General features: G+C 38.6%; 1 protein-coding gene across 1 annotated transcript in view; it reads left to right on the top strand.

The window, feature by feature from the left end:
* Positions 1-4,973: 4,973 nt before the first annotated feature.
* Positions 4,974-26,285, top strand: part of LOC138738496 (interferon alpha/beta receptor 2-like) — a 44,527-nt gene continuing 23,215 nt past the window's right edge. Inside the window, exons 1-3 of the mRNA XM_069888791.1 lie at positions 4,974-5,057; positions 10,993-11,102; positions 18,347-18,476. Of these exons, the coding sequence (XP_069744892.1) occupies positions 10,994-11,102; positions 18,347-18,476 (239 nt within the window). The 5' untranslated portion in view covers positions 4,974-5,057; position 10,993. The remainder of the gene's footprint in view (positions 5,058-10,992; positions 11,103-18,346; positions 18,477-26,285) is intronic.

The raw sequence follows: 26,285 nt of genomic DNA on the forward strand, positions 1-26,285 counted from the left end.
TTTACAGACAAAGATAGTGGGCCTAAAGGAGTTGTTGAAGTATTTTATGTTTTAGAAGTGTTGTCATACATTGAGTTCAAAAAGGGAAAACAGATGAAAATGGGGAAGAGGGGAAAGGTGGTGGTGAGGAAGCAGAAATGAGGTGTAAACAGAGTAAGAGATGGCCATGTTGAACTATATGATTATAAATATTAATGGAATACATAACCAAATTAAAAGGAAGAGGCTATTAAATTTATTGAAAAAAGTATAAGTAGATATAGATAATTAAAAGATTTATAACAAACATGTACATCAAGCTGCAAGAGAAAGAGAACGATGAAATAAGCTGTAAACCCAAACAAAAGTGGGAGCAAGTTCTAAACATAAAGATAAAAAATGAAATATGGGAAAAGCTAAGCTCCGGAACTATGAGAAATACAATAAACACGAGGTTACACATGATACAATATAATTGGTTACATAGGCTATATATCACGCCCCAAAAGTTAAATAAATGGGACCCAACAGTATCAGATAGATGTTTTCGCTGTAAGAAGGAAACAGGAACAACAGTAATTTGGGCATGTGAGAAAGTGGAAAAGTTTTGGAAGATCTAAATCAGGTATTAAATAAAATCACAAAAAGCAACATCCCAAAAAAATCCAGAGATCTTTCGTCTAAGTAATAGAAGAAGAATTAGGCCTCAAATTGTATGAAGCACAAAAAAGATTTATTATGATAAGGCTATCACAAAATTTAGCTGTAGCAAAAAAATGTATGTCTACCTGGAAATCAGAAGAGAGCCTGCGAGTACAGCAATGGTACATAGAAATGAATAAATGTATTCCATTGGAAAAAATAACATACAATTTAAAAAATAAAGTCACAGTATTCGAACAAATTTGGGAACCGTACATGGAACAGAACAGAGAGGGCTTGCCTCGGACCTCCACCCCCTAAAATGATAAAATAAGATGAAATGAACTGACCCAGTGTGTAAAAGTAGATGACACAATTTTCTTGTTTATTTTCATTGTGTGATGACATGGTTTAATGGGTTTATTGTATTGTATATGTTGAACGTTTAGTTGGTAGGGAGAGGGGTGAGAAGGAGGGAGGGAAGGGAGGGGGCAAAAGGGAAGAAAATGACACTGCATATTCAAGAGGGAAATGTTTGTGTGTATTTTGGTTTAATATGGTTCATAGTGTGAAAAATTTTTTTAAATTTTAAAAAAAGAAAGTGATTCAGGGGAACATCCTGATGAAGGATGTATTTGGCACCCTTGCCTTCTTTGGTCAGGAGAGAGAGTACAAAGTTGGGACATCATTGCTACAGGTTTACAAATCATTTGTTAGACACACTGTTGTGTGCAGTTCTGGTCGCCCAGCTACAGGAAGGCAGCTGAAGAAGATTCAGCAGGAAGTGAGAAACAGTGTGAGTGTACATTTTATCCATACCCCTTATAATTTTATAAGTCTCTACACGATCACTTCTCAACCTCCAATGTTGCAGGAATAAAGACCCAGCCTATCTGAAATAATGTACAAGAGATCCTTATAATATTAGAACCCTTAAACATTTTAGTATCTATGTTCAGTGTCAAAGAGGTAAAAGGTTTGAAGCAGTATGGTGTTTTGGGGCTTCTCACTAACTGGTTCTAATTGAAACAACCACTTCCTTTTTAAAAAAAAAAATTGGGAGTTGTGATGGGCAGCTTTAAGCTGAACATAAAGATAGTTTCAAATTTTCTGTATCACGGTGGAAAGTGGAGAAACATTGAATTGGCTTTTGTTGAGCTTGGCATGTTTGGTTGCATAATAATGCCGACACATTGTGCAAGTTCAACTGACCTGGAGTGGTTTTTGCCACAGATTTTAGTTTGTGCTCAGCAACTGGTGCCTCTCGTGTCAGTGTCCAATGATAGTCAGCCAGCATTGATGGATTCCAGTTGTCCTGGTGTCACTTTTCCATGGTCAATGTCCTGGTGAAGCCTTTCACTATGTTAGTCCCTGATCTGGGACCAGAAAGGAATCAAAGCTGAAAATACAGGAAAGGAAAAAGGTAATGCTATAATCAGAAAAAGGACCAGTCCCACCCATGTCTGGCTCACCAGAACTTTTCAAAAATGACAGATCAGGAGGAAGATGACTGCCATGTCCCCTCATTTATCCCCCTCTTCCACAACCACAAGGAAGTCAACCCATAGGATATTCATCAGGAGAGAGGGGCCCCAAAACACCATACTGCTTCTAACCTTTCACACTAAAATGTTTCTAAGGGTCTAATGTTCTTAGGATTTCTAAGGGTCTCTTATACATCATCTCGTATCCAGGCTCTTATTACACCTCAAGTGCCTCTAGTTCCAGTAAATTTGCATGAATTGCAAAAGGTTAGTTTGCGGGTGCAGCGAGCTATCAAGAAGGCAAACAGAACGTTGGCCTTCGTTGTTAGAAAGATTGAATTTAGGAGCAGGGAAGTTATGCTGAAACAGTACAAGGTACTGGTGAGGCCACATCTGGAGTACTGCATGCAGTTCTGATCACCTTACTTGAAGGATGTATTGCTATTGCAGAGGAGGTTTACTGAGTTGATTCTAGAGAAGGGGAATTTAGAAGCATGAGAGGGGATCTTGTAGAAATATACAAAAAGTTTTCTCTTGTTTGCTGAAAGGCATAGATGAGAGAGGTAGTCAAGTTGTTTCCATTGGGAGGGAGACCAGAACTAGGGAATGTAGCCTCAAGATTCAAGGTAGTAGATTTAAGATGAAGATGAGGAGGAACTGCTTTTCCCCAGAGGGTGGTGAATCTATGGAATTAATTCCCCATTGAAGCAGTGAAAGCAACCTCGGTGTATCTGTATAGACAGGGTGTAGAGCGTGTTGAAAGAACCAAAGACTTGTTGATCCAAACCAAGGCTTTTATTAACTAAAAGACTGGAGCGTATCACAAGTAGGTCGACAGGTCCAGAATGACCTGGTCCGACTAGGACCAATCCTTTAAGACCTGCCAGTAGGTGGCAAGGCTTTTATTAACTAAAAGACTGGAGCATGTCACAAGTAGGTCGACCAGTCCAGAATGACCTGGTCTGGCTTGGAGCAATCCTTTAAAACCTGCCAGTAGGTGGCAAGGCTTTTATTAACTAAAAGACTGGAGCATGTCACAAGTAGGTCGACCAGTCCAGAATGACCTGGTCTGGCTTGGAGCAATCCTTTAAGACCTGCCTGTAGGTGCCAAGACTTTTATTAACTAAAAGACTGGAGCATATCACAAGTAGGTCGACCAGTCCAGAATGACCTGGTCTGGCTAGGAGCAATCCTTTAAGACCTGCCTGTAGGTGCCAAGGCTTTTATTAACTAAAAGACTGGAGCATATCACAAGTAGGTCGACCTGTCCAGAATGACCTGGTCTGGCTTGGAGCAATCCTTTAAAACCTGCCAGTAGGTGGCAAGGCTTTTATTAACTAAAAGACTGGAGCATATCACAAGTAGGTCTACCAGTCCAGAATGACCTGGTCTGGCTTGGAGCAATCCTTTAAGACCTGCCAGTAGGTGGCAAGGCTTTTATTAACTAAAAGACTGGAGCATATCACAAGTAGGTCGACAGGTCCAGAATGACCTGGTCCGACTAGGACCAATCCTTTAAGACCTGCCAGTAGGTGGCAAGGCTTTTATTAACTAAAAGACTGGAGCATGTCACAAGTAGGTCGACCAGTCCAGAATGACCTGGTCTGGCTTGGAGCAATCCTTTAAAACCTGCCAGTAGGTGGCAAGGCTTTTATTAACTAAAAGACTGGAGCATATCACAAGTAGGTCGACAGGTCCAGAATGACCTGGTCCGACTAGGACCAATCCTTTAAGACCTGCCAGTAGGTGGCAAGGCTTTTATTAACTAAAAGACTGGAGCATGTCACAAGTAGGTCGACCAGTCCAGAATGACCTGGTCTGGCTTGGAGCAATCCTTTAAAACCTGCCAGTAGGTGGCAAGGCTTTTATTAACTAAAAGACTGGAGCATGTCACAAGTAGGTCGACCAGTCCAGAATGACCTGGTCTGGCTTGGAGCAATCCTTTAAGACCTGCCTGTAGGTGCCAAGGCTTTTATTAACTAAAAGACTGGAGCATATCACAAGTAGGTCGACCAGTCCAGAATGACCTGGTCTGGCTAGGAGCAATCCTTTAAGACCTGCCAGTAGGTGGCAAGGCTTTTATTAACTAAAAGACTGGAGCATATCACAAGTAGGTCAACCAGTCCAGAATGACCTGGTATGGCTAGGAGCAATCCTTTAAGACCTGCCAGTAGGTGTGGCTACACTCTCAGCCAATTACAGTCATCCTACACTACCATCTGTACACATTGGTAATAGAATCTGTACTATCACACAGGGTTGGGTAGATTTTTACATAGTAGGCGAATTAAGGGATATGGGGGGGGGGCGGGAGGCAGGTAGGTGGCAATAAGTCTATCATCAGATCAGCCATTGAATAACAGAGCAGGCTTGAAGGGCCAAATGGCCTACTCCTATTTATCATTTTGTGTTCCAAGAATCTGGATAGGCTGGGTCTATTCCCTGGAGCATAGTAAGCTGAGAAATGACTGTGGAGAACTGTACAAAACCTTGAGGGGCTTGAATTAAAATGTTCACTCACACTGTTTCCCATGACAGATGATTCTGAAACCAGAGAGCGTGAAATGTAAGAGGGACGTGAAGAATAATTTGTTTCTCAGAAGGTTATCTGTCGTCTGGAATAAGCTATAGAAGCAGTTACAATTTGAACAAGAGAGAGAGAAAGAGAAAAAGAGAGAGAGATATTGCAAGGGTATGTAATAGGACCAAAAAGCATATGTTTGAGGAACTTGTCACATCGAGCAGCAATGCTATGGGAAGGATTCCAGCCAAAAACTTTTTCTCCCACTGATGCTGCTGGACCAACTGCATTTCCCCAACAGATTGCCTTTGTCTCCAGATTCTAAACTCTGTCTCTACGTTGTACAGGAGTCTGGTGTGCTCATCCCCCGACAAAGGTGGCAAAAACGTTCATTGCTCAGGAGTCCAGGAATGTTGCTTCTCCAGTCTGAGGTGATGAAAATGTTCATTGCATCATATTTATACACCTTTAAATGTGCATGTGCCCTTCAAGAATCTTCCCCTCCCCCTCCCCCCTCCCCCTCCCTCTCTCCCCTCCCCCTCCCTCTCTCCCCTCCCCTCCCCCCTCTCCCCCCCTCCCCCCCTCCCCCCCCCCCCCCCCCCTCCCCATGATCATCCATGATCATGTTGAATGGTAAAGCAGACCTGAGAAACTATACAGTCTTTATGTTCTTAACTGGGTTATTTTGCAAAATACAGTAGTGGCTGAGGACAACCAATATAAATCAGCAGATCTGAAGGTGAAAGCACCTCAAGGGAAAAAGATGTGTTTCTCCAGACATTTGGTTCCCAACTGAAGTCACCAACAGAACAACTGTTCTACTTAGTTACTTTGAGAAGTCATACAGAGGTGTAAAATGGATGATCACGTGATTCTAATCACTCTTGGGCACATCTGAATGTCCCCGAAGAGAAGTAAAAAACACAAGCTACCAATCCCCATAGGTGCCAGATACCAGTGCTTTACTGGAGCAATTTAGAGTGGATAATAAATCCAATCTGTGTGCATCTTTGGGATGTGGGAGGAAATTGGAATACCTGAAGGAAGCCTGATCAAAAGATTACAGGAAGAATATATAAATTCAGTTCACAGAGTCAGATGTCAGGTTTGAACCCAAGTTGCTGGAGCTGAGACAGCAACTCTATAGCTGCTCAACCCCAATATGAGCTATTTTTTTTTCTGGTTTTGCTCTTGCACTTTCACACCCATTGATGTGATTAGATGTACTTAAACCATAAAAGTAACAAATTAACCCTGTGTTATCATTTGCAATTAACTACTATGGGTGCCTGGTAATCACCTTGTACTTGGATCAAGAATTGAAGAGTTAATACATAACCAAATCAAAATGAAGAGGCTATTAAATTTACTGAAAAAAGAAAAAATAGAAATAGCATTTGTGCAGGAAACGCCTCTAACTGAACTGGAACATAACAAATTAACGAGAGACTGGGTAGGACATGTAGCGGCAGAATCATATAATTCAAAAGCTAGAGGTGTAGCCATATTAATTAATAAAAATATACCAATCAAAATAGAGGAGGAAATAATAGATCCACCAGGGAGGGATGTAATGATAAAGTGTCAGATATACTCAGAAGTTTGGAATTTGCTCAATGTATATGCACCTAATGAAGAGGATCAAAAGTTTATGCAGGATATTTTTTTGAAGATTGTAGATGCACAAGCAAATATATTGATAGGAGGGATTTTAACCTTAAGTTGGATCCAATGTTCGATAAAACTGGACAAAAGACAAGCAAAAGGAATAAAGTAGCCAAATTTATGGTTAAATCAATGCAGGGAATGAAACTTATGGATATATAGAGGAGGCACCACCCAGGAGAGAAGGCATATTCGAGTAGGCATAAAACATACTCAAGGATTGATATGTTTTTATTGTCGGACCATATTCAAGGGAGAGTTAGGAAAACTGAGTATAAAGCTAGGCTGTGATCTGATTATTCACCCCTGTTATTAGCAATAGAACTGGAGGACATCCCACCAAGAACATATAGATGGAGGTTAAACTCCATGCTACTTAAAAGGCAGGAATTTAGAGAGTTTATTGAACGCCACATTAAAACATATTTTGAAATAAACTCGGAATCAGTGAAAGACAAATTTATATTTTGGGATGCAATGAAAGCCTTCATTAGAGGGCAGATAATAAGTTATGTAACTAAGATGAAAAAGGACTACAATCGGGAAATAGAGCAGTTGAAAGGGAGATAGCAAATTCAGAAAAGGAACTAGTAAAAAGGGATGATATGAAAAGGAGAGAATTGGCGGACAAAAAAATAAAATACGAAACATTACAAAGGTACAAGGTGGAGAAGAACATCATGAAAATAAAGCAAAAGTATTACGAACTGGGAGAAAAAACACACAAAATATTAGCCTGGCAACTTAAAACAGAACAAGCTAAAAGAACGATACTGGCATCAAGGCAAAAGGACAAAGAAATTACATATAATCCAACAGAGATTAACGAAAACTTTAAGGAATTTTATGAACAATTATACCAAACTGAGAACGAGAGGAAAGATGATAAAATAGAAGAGTTTTTAGCTAAAATTGAACTGCCGAAATTGCAAAAAGAGGAACAAAACAAATTAATAAAACCATTTGAAATAAAGAAAATATAGGATATATTAAAAAAGCTGCCAAACAATAAAACGCCAGGATAGGATGTATTCCCAATAGAATTCTATAAAACATTTAAAGAGTTATTAATTCCTCCTCTCCTGAAAGTAATGAACCAGAAAGAAGAAACACAAAACTTCCCAGATTCATGTAAGACAGCAATAATCACAGTAATGCCAAAGACGGGGAAGGATCCATTAACACCAGCATCATATAGACCAATATTTCTACTTAACTCAGATTATAAGATAATAGTGAAATTACTTGCAAACAGATTGACCGATTGTGTACCAAAAATAGTAAAACAAGATCAAACTGGATTTATTAAGAAAAGACAAACAGCAGATAATGTCTGTAAACATTAATCTAGTTCATGCAGTTCAAGGAAATAAGAAGCCAACAGTGGCAGTTGCTTTAGATGCAGAAAAAACGTTTGACAGAGTAGAATGGAACTATTTATTTAAAATATGACAGAAGTTCAATCTACCAGAAAAATATATTAATTGGATTAAAGCATTGTATAATGGACCATTGGTGAAGGTAACAGTAAATGGATATGTATCGAACCAATTTAAATTAAGTAGGTCAACTAGACAGGGATGTCCATTATCCCCCCCCCCATTGCTCGCCTTAGCAATAGAACCATTGGCAGAACTGATAAGAACAGAAAATAAAATAAAAGGGATAAAAATAAAGGAGAAGGAGTATAAAATCAGCTTATTTGCAGATGACATCATAGTATACCTAACAGAACCAGAAATATCAATAAAAGAATTACATAAGAAATTGAAGGATTATGGAGAAATATCGGGGTACAAGATCAACACAAATAAAAGCGAAGTGATGCCAATGAGTAACGCGGATTATACAGAATTTAAAAAAGAATCACATTTAAATGGCAAACACAAGCAATCCTAGGTATAAAGAAATTGCAGGAAGACTTAGAACAGTGGAAAGAATTACTGCTAATGTTGATAGGGAGGGTAAATTGCATTAAAATGAATGTTTTCCCATGGATACAATACTTATTTCAATTGTTGCCAATCCACTTAACAGAGAAATTCTTTAATGAACGAAAGAGAATATTAAGGAAATACTTGTAGAAAGGGGGGAAACCGAGGGTAGCATTAGATAAATTAACAGAGGGGTACAACCAAGGTGGTTTGCAGTTACCAAACTTTAAAAATTATTATAGAGCCACACAATTAAGGTATTTATCAGATTTTTACCAGACAAGGGAAAAACCAGACTGGACTAAGATAGAACTAGATAAAATAGGAGAGAAGGTACCAGAACATATACTTTCGAAGTGGGATGAAGAGCTGGTGCAATATAAAAACTCATCAGTATTGCATCATTTACTCAATATATGGAAGAAGATCCACTTAGAAAGGAAAAAAATGAATTACCAAATGCCAAAATTGTTATTGACACAAAACCCATTAATTCCTTTCACAACAGATAACCTTTCCTTTAGAGAATGGGAGAGAAAAGGAATCAAAAGAATAGAAAATTGTTTTTTGGGAAATAATTTATTTCAGACTCGCGTTCTCATGACAGAATTAAGTGACTTGCTGGAAGTTCAGAGGTTTTAATGTTTTTTAAAATGTTGACTGATGGTATTAGTTTCAGACTTTGCAAAAAGAGTGGCAGAGAGGATCAATGGAGTCTCCCTTTGCCCCCTCCCCCATCGACGTGATCTACTGGGACCATTGCCTGAAGAGGGCGCACAAAATCAGTGAACCGGTGCGGACTCGAAAGGCCAACATGGCCTGTTTCCGCTCCGTAAATGGTTATATGGTTAACATTTGAATAGCTGAAGTACAAATATGGAATAACTCATGGTACAATGTTTGCATATTATCAACTGAAATCTTATTTAAAGGATAAATTGGGAAACAGACTGAGGTTACCAGAAGGAAGCAGCTTTGAATATGTGATTACACACACTAAGATAATTAAGAGATTTATAACGAACATGTACATTAAGCTGCAAGATAAGGAAAATGATGAAATAAGCTAAAAACCTAAACAAAATTGTGAAAAGGATTTAAACATAAAGATAAAAAATGAAGTATGGGAAAAGTTATGTTTGGGAACTATAAAGAATACAATAAACACAAGGTTATGCATGATACAGTATGATTGGTTACACAGGTTATATATCACGCCTCAAAAGTTAAAAGAATGGGATTCAACATTATCAGATAGATGTTTTCTCTGTAAGAAGGAAATGGGAACAACAGTACATACAATTTGGGCATGTACCAAAGTGAAAATGTTTTGGGAAGATCTAAATCAGATATTAAATAAAATCACAAAAAAAAACATATTAAAAAATCCAGAGATCTTTCTTCTAAGTAACATAAGAAGTAAGGAATTAGGCCTCAAATTAGATAAAGCGCAAAAAAGATTTATTATGATAGCCTTAGCAGTAGCAAAAAAATGTATAATGTCAACTTCGAAAATGGAAGAGAGCCTGAGAATACAGCAATGGTACATGGAAATGAATAAATGTATTCCATTGGAAAAAATAACATATAATTTTTTTAAATAAAGTCACATTATTTGAACAAATTTGGGAACCATACATGGAACATAACAGAGAGGGCTTGCCTCGGACCTCCACCCCCCTAAAATGATAAGAAGACAAATGACTTGATTCAGTGTGTAAAAATAGATGACACATTTTTCTTGTTTATTTTTCATTCTGTGAAGACATTGTTTTATGGTTTTATTGTATTGTATATGTTGAATATTTATTGGTTTTGGAGGGGGTGGGAAGTGGGGAGGGAGGGAAGGGGGGAAAAAAGGGGGAAAATGCCACTGTGTATATTTAATGAGAAACATTTGTAAATATTTTGGTTGATATGGTTCACAGTGTGAAAAATAAAAAATAATATTTTTTTAAAAATTAATCAAGGTAGCTTTACATATTGAGTATGTGCACGTCTGTATCAGACATTACAATTTAACAACTTAAAATCCTTTTGGGGGTTTTGCACATTTTTTTGAGCAATTTGAAAAGAAAAGATGTGAACAAAATTCTTTCAGTGTTGATTCGAACATGTGTTACTTCATTAGAAAGGAGCACTGAATATCAATTTCTAACTCCCATCAATTAAATAAAATTCCAAGCTGCACCTCTAACTTTGAATTGATATCACTGGCTCATTAGTCAAGACATCAGGAAGGTGATTAGAATTCAGTTAATTAAGTGGACAGCACTTAAATATGTCTAATTTTTTTTTAATTTTAAAATGTGTGTACCAATAATGGTGATTGTGAAAGTGAAATTACTTGATTTCAAAATTAAATGTAGTAATCAGTAGCTCCAGATAGAAAATCTGCCTTCTTTCCATGGTTATGTGATACAATACATTCTAACCTTTGGAAGTGTATAGGACTCCAGATCCACAGCAATGTGCTTTGCTCTTGACTGTCCTTTGAAATAGCCCAGCAAGTCAGTCATCCCATGAATCCTTTAAATGTGCATTAATTTTTGTCCAATGTGCAATGAATTAATATTTTGGAAAAAAATACACTATCCTGTTGTACTATGGGTCAAATAGGAGTCGAAATAGATGATCCAGGTGCACATTTAATTTTGCTTATAATCTGTTTTGGTTCACAGCATTGATTAATTTTATTTTTGAACTTCTGTTTGCACTTTAAAAAGATTATTGTTATCTGTTTTAAATGTATTTCCTTTGATAATAGGATGAAAAAAGAAGAAAGAATACAATCAAACAAGAAAATTGTTTCTTTAACCATCTTAAAGCTGTTCAAAGTATTGGGCTTTCTGTATCACCTTCATTTACTCAAGCCTGGTAAATATTTTTATTTTGTTTTGATGTTCACTGTATTGCATGGTCAGCATGTTATGGAACAATCTTGAAGTATTTACTTTTTTATTCTTTTAAGACATACCATTTACCAAAATGCCATGCTTCTTTTGGTGTTGAGCTTTTGTTTTGAGTTTCGGGAATGTCTCTCCACATCTTGGTTTAGTGATGCTGTCACACCTTAAGAGATTGTAGATCTGACTTTGAACCCACTTAAATAATCTTGCCTGAGATGCGGATGAACATTTGCTCTCTGTGAATGAACAGATCAGTTAGCCTGATGTCAGAGGTAGGAAATATTCTGGTCTATTATCCAGAAAGTGGCACATTGAAAATAATAATTACAGTGGGCAGATTTTACATTTTCACACATAGGTTATCAACAGGTTTAGTTTTTACAAACATCCACAAGTTGATCTAATCCAGAATCAGAAAATCACTCGATACAATACTTTTGAGGTATAGTTACCATAATTGATGGTCTTGATGAAGGCCAATTAAACATAAACATTTATTGTCTTCCCCTGTCAAGTTACAAAGGTAAGAGTGAAGATGCCCCACACTTAATGGCAGGTTTTGATGGGCTTACGGTATCAGAGGATGTTAGATTGTTTAATGATGTTATACTTACCAAACCAACCTATCTAAGTGGACTCCCATGGTGAAATTGACAGCCCATGTTCTTAAGAAGCAATGTTGCTTCCTTGCCGCAGGGAGGGAGAGCACACCAGCAAACAAGGGGAGGGATGATGTCTCTGTGAATGGAGAGGGAAGGGGTGGAGAGCTAGAGGAAAGAAGACAGATGGATGGGGAAGAGAGGGAGAAAGTGGAGTAGGCAGATACCAGAGAAGTCAATGTTAATGCTTTCCGATTGGAAAATGAGGTGTTGCTCTTCCAATTTGCGGGTGGTCTTGGTTTGACGGTGCAAGAGGCTATGGACAGACATGACAGCATGGGAATGGGGCGCAGAATTGAAATGGTTGGCCACTGGGAGATACCGGTCACTGATGTGGACAGAGCAAAGCTGATCAAGAAAGGGGAGAGTCACTCCAGAGATAAACCAAGTGAATTTGAGGTTGGGTGAATGTGAGCAGAAGTCATTCATCCCACTTTCTCCAAATGAAAGAAGTAGCCATAGGTACCTGCATGGATCCCAGCTATGCCTGTCAGTTTGTGGGCTCTTCCCTTGATACACCAGTGCTACCTCTTGCACCCATTACGAGCTCATCAACTTCATTCACTTTGTTGCTAATTTTGACCCTGATGTCAAATCTCTGGCAACATCCTCCAGTGTCATGATCTCTCTGCCTCCATCTTGGGAGACAAGCTTTTCACAGATTTTTTTTAAAACCTACCAACTCCCACAACTATCTCGACTGCACTTTTTTTTCACACCCAGTGCCATGCAAAATTTCTTTTTATTTCTCTCAATTTCTCCACTCTATCTGTTCTCAAAATGAGGTTTTTCAGTCCTGATCATCCAAAATATTTTCCTTTGAGAAACATAGCTTCCCCTCCACCACCATCAACTCAGCCCTTGTCCACGTCTCCTCCATTTCCCACTCATCTGCCCTGGACCCCTCTGCCCCTAGACGCAACAAAAACAGGATTCCCCTTGTCCTCACCTACCACTCAACCAGCCTTCACATCCAACGCATCATCCTATGTAATTTCTGCCACCTGCAAAGTGTTCCCACCACCAGACATGTCTTCCCCTCTTTGCCTTCTATAGGGACTACTACATCAATGACTTCCTCGTCCATTCATCCCTTTCATCCATTAATCGCCCCCTTGGCACCTTCTCCTGTGGCCACAGGAAGTACCACTCTTGTGCCCACACCTCCTTCCTCACCACCATTTGGGGCCCCAAACAGTCTTTCCAAGTGAAGCAACACTTTGCCTGTGTATCCACAGGAGTCATCTACTGCATCCAGTGCTCCCATTGTGGCCTTCCCTACAACAGAGAATCTGGATGCAGATTAGGAGATAACTTCACTAAGCACCATTTCTCTGTCCGCATCAGTGACCAGGTTCTCCCAGCATCCCACTCTCATGTTGTCATGTCAGTCCATGGTGTCATGTACTGTCAAATCAAAACCATCTATACATTGAAGGAGCAACACCTATTTTTCCATCTGTGCACTCTCCAACCAGATGGCATTAACATAGACCTCTGGTTTCTGCTACCCTCCTCTCTGTTTTCCCTCTCTTCCCCAACCCTCTCTCTTCTTTTCTCTAGTTCTCCACCCACTTACTTCTCCATTCACACAGCCACCCCCCTGCCCCGTTTGTGCCCTCCCTCCCTTATCTACCTCCTGCTTATGGGGCAGTGCTCCTTCCTTTACCCCTCACCCCCCCCCCACGTTTTTGTTCAGGTGCCTGCCTACATTGTATTCACACCCTGATGAGGAGTTCAAGCTGGAAACATTGTTATGTACAGGACAATTCCGATTATCAGAAATGATCAGGACCGGGCCAATTTCAGATAAACTAGTCATTTTTTAAAAACAGCCCAGTAGCAACAGCAAATCACTTGTAACCATGTTTAAACAACAACGAACAACAAGGTAAGGCTTTTTAAGCATTAAAATAAAGCTTAATTCTCACAAAAAAAATGCTGGCCACAACCAATCACCAACACTTCACCACCAAGGCCCCGCTTACGATGGGAGCCTGAGGCTCCTGCCCAGGAGGTTGAGGTCCCCGCTGCCTCCAGGGGCCCGAGGTCCACTGCTGCAGGTGCCAGGCACCCAAAGTCTGCTACTGCTGCTGCTGGTAGCCCGACAGCCCTGGTAGGTTCGGCTTTGCAAAAATTTTGGATAAATAAGGATTTCAGGTATTCTCGTTTATCCGAAATTATTTTAAATTTTAAATCCGATTTTGGATCATTGGACTTGTACTGTATCATTATCTTTGCTAAATAAAGTACAGTATAACTCCGATTATTGAAAATGGTCGGGACTGGGACTGGGCCTATGTCGGATAAACTGGTGATTTTTTAAAAACAGCCCAGTAGCAACAACAAATCACTTGTGTCAATGTTTACATAACAAACAACAGGGGAAGGCTTTTTAAACATTATCTTTCTTTGGCTTGGCTTCACGGACGAAGATTTATGGAGGGGGTAAAAAGTCCACGTCAGCTGCAGGCTCGTTTGTGGCTGACAAGTCCGATGCGGGACAGGCAGACACAATTGCAGTGGTTGCAAGGGAAAGTTGGTTGGTTGGGGTTGGGTGTTGGGTTTTTCCTCCTTTGCCTTTTGTCAGTGAGGTGGGCTCTGCGGTCTTCTTCAAAGGAGGTTGCTGCCCGCCAAACTGTGAGGCGCCAAGATGCACGGTTTGAGGCGTTATCAGCCCACCGGCGGTGGTCAATGTGGCAGGCACCAAGAGATTTCTTTAGGCAGTCCTTGTACCTTTTCTTTGGTGCACCTCTGTCACGGTGGCCAGTGGAGAGCTCGCCATATAATACGATCTTGGGAAGGCGATGGTCCTCCATTCTGGAGACGTGACCCATCCAGCGCAGCTGGATCTTCAGCAGCGTGGACTCGATGCTGTCGACCTCTGCCATCTCGAGTACTTCAACGTTAGGGGTGTAAGCGCTCCAATGGATGTTGAGGATGGAGTGGAGACAACGCTGGTGGAAGCGTTCTAGGAGCCGTAGGTGGTGCCGGTAGAGGACCCATGATTCGGAGCCGAACAGGAGTGTGGGTATGACAACGGCTCTGTATACGCTTATCTTTGTGAGGTTTTTCAGTTGGTTGTTTTTCCAGACTCTTTTGTGTAGTCTTCCAAAGGCGCTATTTGCCTTGGCGAGTCTGTTGTCTATCTCATTGTCGATCCTTGCATCTGATGAAATGGTGCAGCCGAGATAGGTAAACTGGTTGACCGTTTTGAGTTTTGTGTGCCCGATGGAGATGTGGGGGGGCTGGTAGTCATGGTGGGGAGCTGGCTGATGGAGGACCTCAGTTTTCTTCAGGCTGACTTCCAGGCCAAACATTTTGGCAGTTTCCGCAAAGCAGGACGTCAAGCGCTGAAGAGCTGGCTCTGAATGGGCAACTAAAGCGGCATCATCTGCAAAGAGTAGTTCACGGACAAGTTTCTCTTGTGTCTTGGTGTGAGCTTGCAGGCGCCTCAGATTGAAGAGACTGCCATCCGTGCGGTACCGGATGTAAACAGCGTCTTCATTGTTGGGGTCTTTCATGGCTTGGTTCAGCATCATGCTGAAGAAGATTGAAAAGAGGGTTGGTGCGAGAACACAGCCTTGCTTCACGCCATTGTTAATGGAGAAGGGTTCAGAGAGCTCATTGTTGTATCTGACCCGACCTTTTTGGTTTTCGTGCAGTTGGATAATCATGTTGAGGAACTTTGCGGGACATCCGATGCGCTCTAGTATTTGCCAAAGCCCTTTCCTGCTCACGGTGTCGAAGGCTTTGGTGAGGTCAACAAAGGTGATGTAGAGTCCTTTGTTTTGTTCTCTGCACTTTTCTTGGAGCTGTCTGAGGGCAAAGACCATGTCAGTGGTTCCTCTGTTTGCGCGAAAGCCGCACTGTGATTCTGGGAGAACATTCTCGGCGACACTAGGTATTATTATAATAATGTTAATTCTCACCAAAAAAAAATGCTGGCCACTGCCACCGATCACTGAGACAGAACAACCGTTGCCACTGATCCCCAGGGAGGCTTCCCAGGCCAGTGGAACGCTCAATGGTGAATCAGCGGGCTCCTGTATCCCCAATTGCCAGAGCTCCTGACTCCCAAGTCCTGACTCAGAATATTCCCCTAGCCTACTGCACATGCACACTGGGGAGTCCTTTATGCTGAGGAGGGAAGGGGAGAGGAGGGAGGGAGGGAAAGCCACTGAGCGCAAGATCCCACTCCTGCCTGGGAGGCCGTTCTCCTTGATGATGCCGGGTCAAGGGATTCTTGCGGCTGAGAGACAGTGGCACGCAGTTTGAGAGGGAGAGATGGAGTTAAAAGTCAATAAGGGAAGATAAAGAAGAAATGGAAAGAGAGCAGGGAGGGAATTACCTGAAACAATGACAATTGTCATTCTAATTTCATATTGAGTGAATTTTTTTTCAACCTGTGAGGTCAATTCAGCTTTGGAAAAATATTTGGATAAATGAGAATTTCGGAAAATCCGGTTTCTGATAATCGGAGTTATACTGTACAAAGTTTCTCCAGCATTGTTTTTATTGTAATGGAAATTAATTGCAGGAATGCTTTCCTGCTGGCTAGAATGGATCTAATGGGTTGATTAACCTCCTGCTGCATAATAAGTAAGAAAAACAAAGATTTTTAAATAGTTAGAAGTGTGAAAGGTGTTAGTATTCAGCCAGGCCAGGGTCAATGAATGCTAAAATTCATGAGAAGGTACATTTAATTATTATCAACAGACTGTGTATATACAACCTGATGAAACATTAGACCACGGTACATACACAGTATATAATAATCACATATCCTAACAGAAGAAGCTATTTCCCAGCCTGGCAGTCCTGACTTCGATGTTTCTGTACCTCCTTTTTGATGGCAATGAGTCAAAGATATTGTGTGTTGATTGGAAAGGGTCTTTTATTTTTCTTTGAGCCATATTTAACGACACTCCCAGTAAATGGTGTAAACAGAGGAAAGGAATTGTCCAGTGACCAATTAACGTCTGCACGTTCTTAAGTGAAGTAGGAAACCAATTCTGGTTCCTGTGGAAACTGGTGGACAGAGGGAAGATGTGTGATAATAAAGCTGGTTGTTTTTTTGCTGATATTGTTCACAACCTTATATATGTCAGAATAGTGTAGAGCATTAACAAATAAGAAGCAGTCTGATCTGGTTATTTCTCCTTGGCCCCTATGTTTCTGAAAATATTTCAATGAAACATGACCTGAAAGGAAACAAATCCTTCTGCATTTGTCTTGTGGTTACCAATATTGCTTATTATAAATAACAACAAATCTAAGGTAGTCAGGCTTCTGTTTAGATTAGAAAAATAAAGTTTATTATTGTTTCATAAAAATTTTTGAAAGTGGTAAAGTTGATATCTTTTAGGAAATAGTGATCCATCTTGTGGAGGATCTAAAGTTAACTAATTATAATGGTTTAATTAATGGGTCAATGAGGGGGAATGGCATCACAAATTGGAAGATTTTATATTCCTATCTGGAAGGATTGACCAAATTTGGGCTCTTTTCTTTAACAAAGGATTTATAATATGTCAGTGTCAAAAAAAAACAGTTCCCTTGTGGGCAAAGCAAAAGATGACAACAATAAGAATGACTGATAACATAGCAAATACAGGAAGGCAAATGATACAGTTCCAGTTGAGGAGAAGCTAATGGGTTACATTAGTGTTGGATAAGACTGGTAAGAGGATTCCTGTTTTTTTGTTTTGGAGCACTTATTGGGATTTTTGTGTAAATTGTATGTAATGAAGTGTGATTAAATTTACATTTTAAACTGTTATGCAATATTTTAAAAATCGGTTCTTCCAAGCATGTGCACACTGCTGGGTTGAATAGACCTGGGTTCAGTCTGCTGCCTTTAATCAAGCACCTGAGTCAAATATGGAGGACAGAGCCATCTGACCCCTTTAATTTTCCCTTCCTTGCCATGACCCCTTCACTTCATCCCTATTCCAAATGGGCAACGCTAAGGAGTCTTCTTACTCGACTGGGATTGGGCTTGCTAGTGTTGGAATCAACGAGGACTGGATTCATTCATCACATTTAAGATGTTATGATTTAGAACGCCTGCATCTTCCAATCATTGTTGTACTGGCTACAAGTAAACCCCGACTTACAACATCCAGACTTCCAATATTTCAGAGATATGATGGTCAGAATCAGGTGTCTTCAGTTTCAAGTGACGATGTTTCCCGGCACTTGCAATGTGCAGCACAGCTTTGTTATTTTCTTTTTCATTTGCATTATAATGAAGGTTTTCAGCATTTAAATTGGGAAAAAAAAATGGTTGTGTGCATTGCAGTAATGTTTTTTTTCCCAATTTAAATTGTGTTGTATAAAAGGTTTTAGCATTTAAATTAAATTTAAATTGGAAAAAAAAACAGTATTGGCTCTATTGTTTCAACTTGTGATGCAAGTCCCGGAATGGAACCCTACTGTAAGTAGCGGTCTACCTGAACAGTAAAAAATGGTCAAGTTTGAAAATATTTTCAAATGTAAGCTTCTTTTGCTCAGTTAATGCTTGTACTGAAATTTTTTTTAACTGTTTTAGTTACTAGTGTCCTACATCCACCTCGTAATTTATCAATTGTGTCTGAGAATCTCCATCATATCTTGATGTGGGAAGCAGGTGAAGATGCACCATTCAACACAAGCTATAGCGTGGAATACTTCACTTTGAGGTTTGCATTTTTTAATCTGTTACAATCCTTGCTTAAATATGTAAATTTTGAAGCCAAATTTTGTTTTTGGCTGGAAACTAAGGTGGTAAACCAAGCTAGCAAGATGGTAAACCATGAGTTCAAGGCAGGGCAACAAAGTTGCTCAAACCAGACTTTTTTTTTGGCTCTGGCCCCCTTCGGACTCTGCTCAAAGTTTATGCCCCACTTCCCTGTGAAGCAGTTATTTTTGCTGTGTATTAATTCTAAATTTTCCTCGAGTCAATTAGAAAAAAAAAGAACACTAAGGTTTCTTCCCAGATCTCTTCAATTTTTACATTATTAGCTGCAATACACAAATGTGCTGGAGAAACTCAGCAGGTCATGCAGTATCCATAGGAAGTAACGGGTAACTAACATTTCAGGCCTGGCTCTTCCTCAGATATCCCTGATCTTGCAAACTACAGTAAAGCCTCTGGTATCTGGAATTCAAGCAATTGGCAAAAAAAATCGAGGAAAATAAATGGGTAAAAAATACATACATTTAAAAGTGGCATGCCTCGCCATTAGTTCACCAATCCACCCATATTGCTAACTAAGTTGCTAACTAAATCTATCTTTATCATTCCTCCAATTCCATATTTGAATATCTCCATTCAAACTGCAGTTCCTGCCATTGGATTAAAATTTCTGAAACCAAAGTAATAATATCATTTTGAAGATGTTTTTAATGGTATTCCAGTAACCTGGGTTCAAATCTGATGTTGTTATGTAAAGAGTTTGTTCTCTCCATTGTGACAGATTATGTTATTTTATATTGTAAATAGATATGTTTTAAAGGAGATAAATTGTGGGGTTTTTTTTAGTGTAGGTCACAAACACACATGAACACTTCAACACAGATCTCATTTAAAATCCCAGAGCTCTGCTTAAGCCAGACAGCCCAGGCTCCTAGTGACTTTGCAAAAATTTTGAAGAATGCCTATAAGGACTTCACAAGTAGATATTAATTGGACATGCTGTGGAGTAATTTGTTAAATGTTTTGGAAAGCAACAGATGAACAAACTCGAAAGCTTAGGTCTGGTGCCACAGTCTGTCTGAATGCAGTTTGCTGTTCCAGGAAGGTCATGTGGTTTTGCAAGCAGAGAGAGTCAAACAGGTTTTTCTCTGTGTTGTGTGTGTGTGTGAGAGAGAGAGAGAGAGAATTCAGTTCTACAGTTCAGCACCAGAAGCTGGGACTGGAAATGACAAGCTAGCAAGCTTGTGGAAAAACCCCATTTTGAAGACGGGTTGTGAATTTTTAGTTCAGTCTGATCAAAGCCTTTGTGGTCCATACAAGAGGAGATGGCTGGCTATATAATGTTTCACTTGAAAAAAGGGAAACAGAAAAGGAACTTTGGTGACCTGAAAGAAGGAGGTTATCATCTGAAAAACCCCTGATGGGGCAAGTTTCTTCGGCAAGACACTTGAAGTGGCTGATTGGAAGGAATCAGTTTGTGTCCAACGAGCACAGACTTGTGGGCAGTAGGTCTTGTTACCATGCTGTGCCTCTAAATTTAATGTTTTTAAAATATTAATGGTGCATTATCTTATCCTGTTGCCTTTTGTTGTTTGACCCAGTTACTTGTTCCCATTTATGCTTATTTAATGTTAGCTAGAACATCATTATTGATGGTTTCTATTTGTAGGCATTGCCAGTTATTTTGTGTCCTCCAAGGAAAAACTTAATCCCATTCTTTTCCCATTGTTTGGGCTGTTAAAAACAAAATAATCACAGACATGAGCTTTTTTTCTAAATATGCACAAGATACCCAAACCCACTCCTTAACTTGCTCTGATTAAGTTTTTTTTTAAATCTAGTTCAAATTTAAGGACAACATAGACATCATCTGGTAAATGTTCCAATCATTACCTTGATTTAATTTTTCTCCTTGGTTAGCCTTTGAAGTTGAAGCAGAAAGTGTACCACCTCTGGAATCTACTTACTTTAATCTAACCACACATTACCATCTCACTTGTCTCCATCTCCACACCTGCTGTGAAACATTCAGACTAACTCTGAAACAATCCTCATTTTTTTCCACATTAGCCTTCATCGGTTGCCACATCCTGGATCTCTTTATCCCACCCCCATTTCCCAGCATCTCAAATAGTAACAGGAGCCTGTTGAACCTACGTGGCTTTGACTGCCCTGCTCTTGGTCTCTGCTCTAATATCTTGCCTGTGCCATAACTATTGATTCTTCAGTAGGTCAAAATGTGTCTTGGCCTCGAATATATTTGGTGATTGAAGCTCTGCACACTATTAGAAAATTCAAAGCATTTACAAACCTTGCAATATCATTTTTTTTTAAAATTTTTTATTTTTCACACCATAAATCACAATAGCCATGATATACACTTTTTCTTTTCCACACATTTACAGTGACTTTTTCTCCCTCCCCCCTCCCTCCTCCCAAGCCACCCCCCCACCCCCCCCCCCCTCTCATCCATTTTAGGTATACAATCTAGGTTGCATTAATTCAGTTAGACAATGTTGTCATTCAACAAAAATACACCAGAAATTCTACTGAGTCCATTCTTTTCTTTTCTTCTCCTTCCATCAACTTAGGTAATGTTTGTTCCCGGTAGGTTTTCGCTATTGTATTTAATGTAAGGCTCCCATACTTGTTCGAATATTTCAATATTATTTCTTAAACTATATGTTATTTTTTCTAATGGAATACATTTATTCATTTCTATATACCATTGTTGTATTTTCAAATTATCTTCCAATTTCCAGGTTGACATAATACATTTTTTTGCTACGGCTAGGGCTATCTTGACAAATCTTTTTTGTGCATCTTCCAAGTCAATTCCAAATTCTTTATTTTTTATGTTACTTAGGAGAAAGATCTCTGGATTCTTTGGTATATTGTTTTCTGTTATTTTATTTAATATCTGATTGAGATCATCCCAAAATTTTTCTACTCTCTCACATGTCCAGATTGCATGAATTGTTGCTCCCCTTTCTTTTTTACATCGAAAACATCTATCAGATACTGTTGGGTCCCATTTATTTAACTTTTGCGGTGTAATGTATAGTCTGTGTAACCAATTATATTGTATCATACGCAGCCTCGTATTTATTGTATTTCTCATCGTTCCAGAGCATAACTTCTCCCATGTTTCCTTTTTTATCTTTATATTTAAATCTTGTTCCCATTTTTGTTTAGTTTTACCATTTGTTTCCTCATTCTCCTTTTCTTGCAGTTTAATATACATATTTTTTATAAATCTTTTGATTAACATTGTATCTGTAATCACATATTCAAGGTTACTTCCCTCTGGTAAACTCAAGTTGCTTCCTAATTTATCTTTCAAGTAGGATCTCAGTTGGTAATATGCCAGCGCTGTATCTCCCGTTATATTGTACTTATCTCTCATTTGTTCAAAGGATAAGAATCTACTTCCTGAAAAACAATTTTCTATTCTTTTAATCCCTTTTTTTTCCCATTTTCTAAAGGCAAGGTTGTCTATTGTAAAAGGGAGTAGCTTATTTTGCGTCAATATTAGTTTTGGTATTTGGTAATTTATTTTATTTCTTTCTACATGAATCTTCTTCCATATATTGAGGAGATGGTGTAATACTGGAGAAGTTCTATGTTGTACCAATTTTTCGTCCCATTTATATAATATGTGTTCAGGTATCTTTTCCCCTATTTTATCTAATTCTAGTCTCGTCCAGTCTGGTTTTTCCCTTGTTTGATAAAAATCTGATAGGTACCTTAATTGTGCGGCTCTATAATAATTTTTGAAGTTTGGCAATTGTAAGCCTCCTTGTTTATACCATTCCGTTAATTTATCTAGTGCTATCCTCGGTTTCCCCCCTCTCCATAAAAATCTCCTTATTATTTTCTTTAACTCTTTGAAGAATTTTTCTGTCAGTTGTATTGGCAATGCCTGAAATAAGTATAGTATCCTTGGAAAAATGTTCATTTTAATACAGTTTATCCTTCCTATCAGAGTTAGTGGTAGCTCTTTCCAATGCTCTAAATCGTCCTGTAATTTTTTCATTAGTGGATTGTAATTGAGTTTATATAATTGGCCTAGATTTTTGTTTATTTGCACACCTAGGTATCTTATTGCCTGCGTTTGCCATCTGAATGGGGATTCCTCCTTAAATTTTGAGAAATCCGCGTTATTCATAGGCATTGCTTCACTTTTATTTACGTTTATCTTGTATCCCGACACTTCTCCATATTCCTTCAATTTCTTATATAGTTCTTTTATTGATAGTTCTGGTTCTGTTAAGTACACTATCACATCATCCGCAAACAGACTGATTTTATATTCCCTGTCTTTTATTTTTATTCTTTTTATATTATTATCTCTTCTTATCAATTCTGCTAGTGGTTCTATAGCTAGCGCAAACAATAATGGTGATAGTGGGCATCCCTGCCGCGTTGACCTGCTTAAGTTAAATTGCTTTGATACATGTCCATTTACTGTCACTTTCGCTAACGGTCCCTCATATAATGCTTTAATCCAATTAATAAACTTCTCCGGTAAACTGAATTTTTGCAATACTTTGAACAAGTAATTCCATTCTACTCTGTCGAAGGCCTTCTCTGCGTCTAAAGCAACTGCTACTGCCGGTGCTTTATTTCCTTCTACTGCATGAATTAAGTTAATAAATTTACAAATATTGTCTGTTGTGCGTCTTTTTTTGATAAATCCAGTTTGGTCTAAATTTACCATTTTCGGTACCTGTTCTGCTAATCTGTTCGCTAATAGTTTAGCTATTATCTTATAATCTGTGTTTAGCAGAGATATTGGTCTATATGACGCTGGTGAGAGTGGATCTTTCCCTTGTTTTAGTATCACTGTAATTATTGCTGTTTTACATGAATCTGGTAAGTTTTGTGTCTCATCAATCTGGTTGATTACATCCAGGAGGGGCGGTATTATTAGGTCTTTAAATGTTTTGTAGAATTCTATTGGGAGTCCATCCTCTCCTGGTGTCTTATTATTTGGTAAATTTTTTATTATCTCTTGTATTTCTACTGTTCCAAATGGTTCTGTTAATTTATTTTGTTCCTCTATTTGTAGTTTTGGTAGTTCAATTTTAGTCAAAAATTCATCTATTTTCCCTTCTTTCCCTTCGTTTTCGGTTCGGTATAATTGTTCATAGAATTCTCTGAAGTTTTCCTTGATCTCCTTTGGATTATATGTAATTTGTTTGTCTTTTTTCCTTGTTGCCAATACCATTTTCTTAGTTTGCTCTGTCTTAAGCTGCCATGCTAAGATTTTGTGTGTTTTTTCACCTAGTTCATAATATTTCTGTTTTGTCTTCATTATATTCTTCTCCACCTTATATGTTTGTAATGTTTCATATTTTATTTTTTTATCCGCCAATTCTCTTCTTTTGGTTGTATCTTCCTTTATTGCTAATTTTTTTTCTATGTTTATTATTTCCCTTTCCAACTGCTCTGTTTCCTGGTTATAGTCCTTCTTCATCTTGGTTGCATAACTTATTATTTGCCCTCTAATGAATGCTTTCATTGCGTCCCATAGTATAAACTTATCTTCCACTGATTCCGTATTTACTTCAAAGTACATTTTTAATTGTTTTTCAATAAATTCTCTAAAATCCTGTCTTTTAAGTAGCATGGGGTTTAATCTCCATCTATACATTCTTGGAGGGATGTCCTCTAGCTCTATTGCCAATAACAGGGGTGAGTGGTCCGATAATAGTCTAGCTTTATATTCCGTTTTCCTAACTCTCCCTTGAATGTGGGCTGATAACAGGAATAGGTCTATCCTTGAGTATGTTTTATGTCTAGTCGAGTAGTATGAGTATTCCTTTTCTTTTGGGTTTTGTTTCCTCCATATGTCCACAAGTTTCATTTCTTGCATTGATTTAATTATAAATTTGGTTACTTTGTTCTTCCTGTTAATTTTTTTCCCCGTTTTATCCATATTTGGATCCAAATTCAGATTGAAATCCCCTCCTATTAGTATGTTCCCTTGCGTATTAGCTACCTTCAAAAAGATATCTTGCATAAACTTTTGATCTTCTTCGTTAGGTGAATATATATTAAGTAGATTCCAAAGCTCTGAATATATCTGGCATTTTATCATAACATATCTCCCTGCTGGATCTATTATTTCCTCTTCTATTTTAAATGGCACATTTTTGCTAATTAATATAGCCACTCCTCTTGCTTTTGAATTATACGATGCTGCTGTTACATGTCCTACCCAATCTCTCTTTAATTTCTTGTGCTCCAATTCAGTTAAGTGTGTTTCTTGGACAAATGCTATATCTATTTTTTCCTTTTTCAGTAAATTTAGTAGTTTCTTCCTTTTAATTTGGTTATGTATTCCATTAATATTTAGAGTCATATAGTTCAGCGTAGCCATTTTATATTTTGTTTATCTTCTCTTTCTGTTTTTCCATCATTACCTTTCCTCCTTTTCCATTTCTGTTTTCTTATTTTCAACTCTTTACCAGACAACATTCCTACAACATCCAACCTTTTCCTTATTCTCCTATTTCTATCTTCTTTATCCCCAATCTCCCCTTCCCCTCCTGAGTTGCCCTTTATCCCTTGTCGGACAACCACATCTCCCCTCTCCATTTGGATTTGCGAATCCACTCGCAAGCGTCAACTGATTTTGCAGTGACCGCTCTTTTCCCCCACCCAGCCCCCCCAGAAAAGATTTCGCTTTTTATATGTCACAAAGGTCACTCTTTTAATTCCCTCCTTATTCTCTCTATTCCATTACCTTCCCTTATTAATTCTTGTCTATACTCTCTATGTTTTCCTCTAATTACAGATACTTTCACATATGCCCATTGTCTCTATTCACTCTTATACCTCTTTACCCGCATACATATCAATCGTGGTCATTTTTACCCTCCTTACCCGTCTTCATCCCTCAGTCTATTTTTGTCTTTACCCACATACATATCAATCGTGATCATTTTTGCTCTCATTACCCGTCTTCATCCCTCAGTCTATTTTTGTAATTGTTCTGCAAATTTTCGTGCTTCTTCTGGATCCGAGAATAGTCTGTTTTGTTGTCCTGGAATAAATATTTTCAATACCGCAGGATGCTTCAGCGTAAATTTATATCCTTTCTTCCATAAAATCGCTTTTGCTGTATTGAACTCTTTTCTCTTCTTTAGGAGTTCAAAGCTTATATCTGGATAAATGAAGATTTTTTGCCCTTTATACTCTAGTGGTTTGTTGCCCTCTCTTACTTTTTCCATTGTCTTCTCCAGTACCTTTTCTCTTGTAGTCTATCTTAGGAATTTTACTACAATAGATCTTGGTTTTTGTTGTGGTTGTGGTTTAGGGGCCAATGCTCTATGTGCCCTTTCTATTTCCATTTCTTGCTGTAGTTCTGGACATCCTAGGGCCTTAGGGATCCATTCTTTTATAAACTCCCTCATATTCTTGCCTTCTTCATCTTCCTTAAGGCCCACTATCTTTATGTTAATTCTTCTGTTATAATTTTCCATTATATCTATTTTTTGGGCTAGTAATTCTTGTGTCTCTTTAGTTTTTTTATTAGATTCCTCCAATTTCTTTTTTAAGTCTTCTACCTCCATTTCTGCTGCTATTGCCCGTTCTTCCATCTTGTCCATTTTTTTCCCCATTTCTGTTAAGGTCATATCCATTTTATTTATTTTCTTTTCTGTGTTGTTTATTCTTCTTCTTAAATCATTGAATTCCTGTGTTTGCCATTCTTTAAATGACTCCATGTATCCTTTAATAAGAGCAAGTATATCCTTTACCTTGCCTTTCTTTTCTTCTTCTATTTCACTGTACTCTTCCTCTTCCT

Source organism: Narcine bancroftii, chromosome 7 (genome assembly GCF_036971445.1).
Source record: "Narcine bancroftii isolate sNarBan1 chromosome 7, sNarBan1.hap1, whole genome shotgun sequence".
Classification (NCBI taxonomy): Eukaryota; Metazoa; Chordata; class Chondrichthyes; order Torpediniformes; family Narcinidae; genus Narcine; species Narcine bancroftii.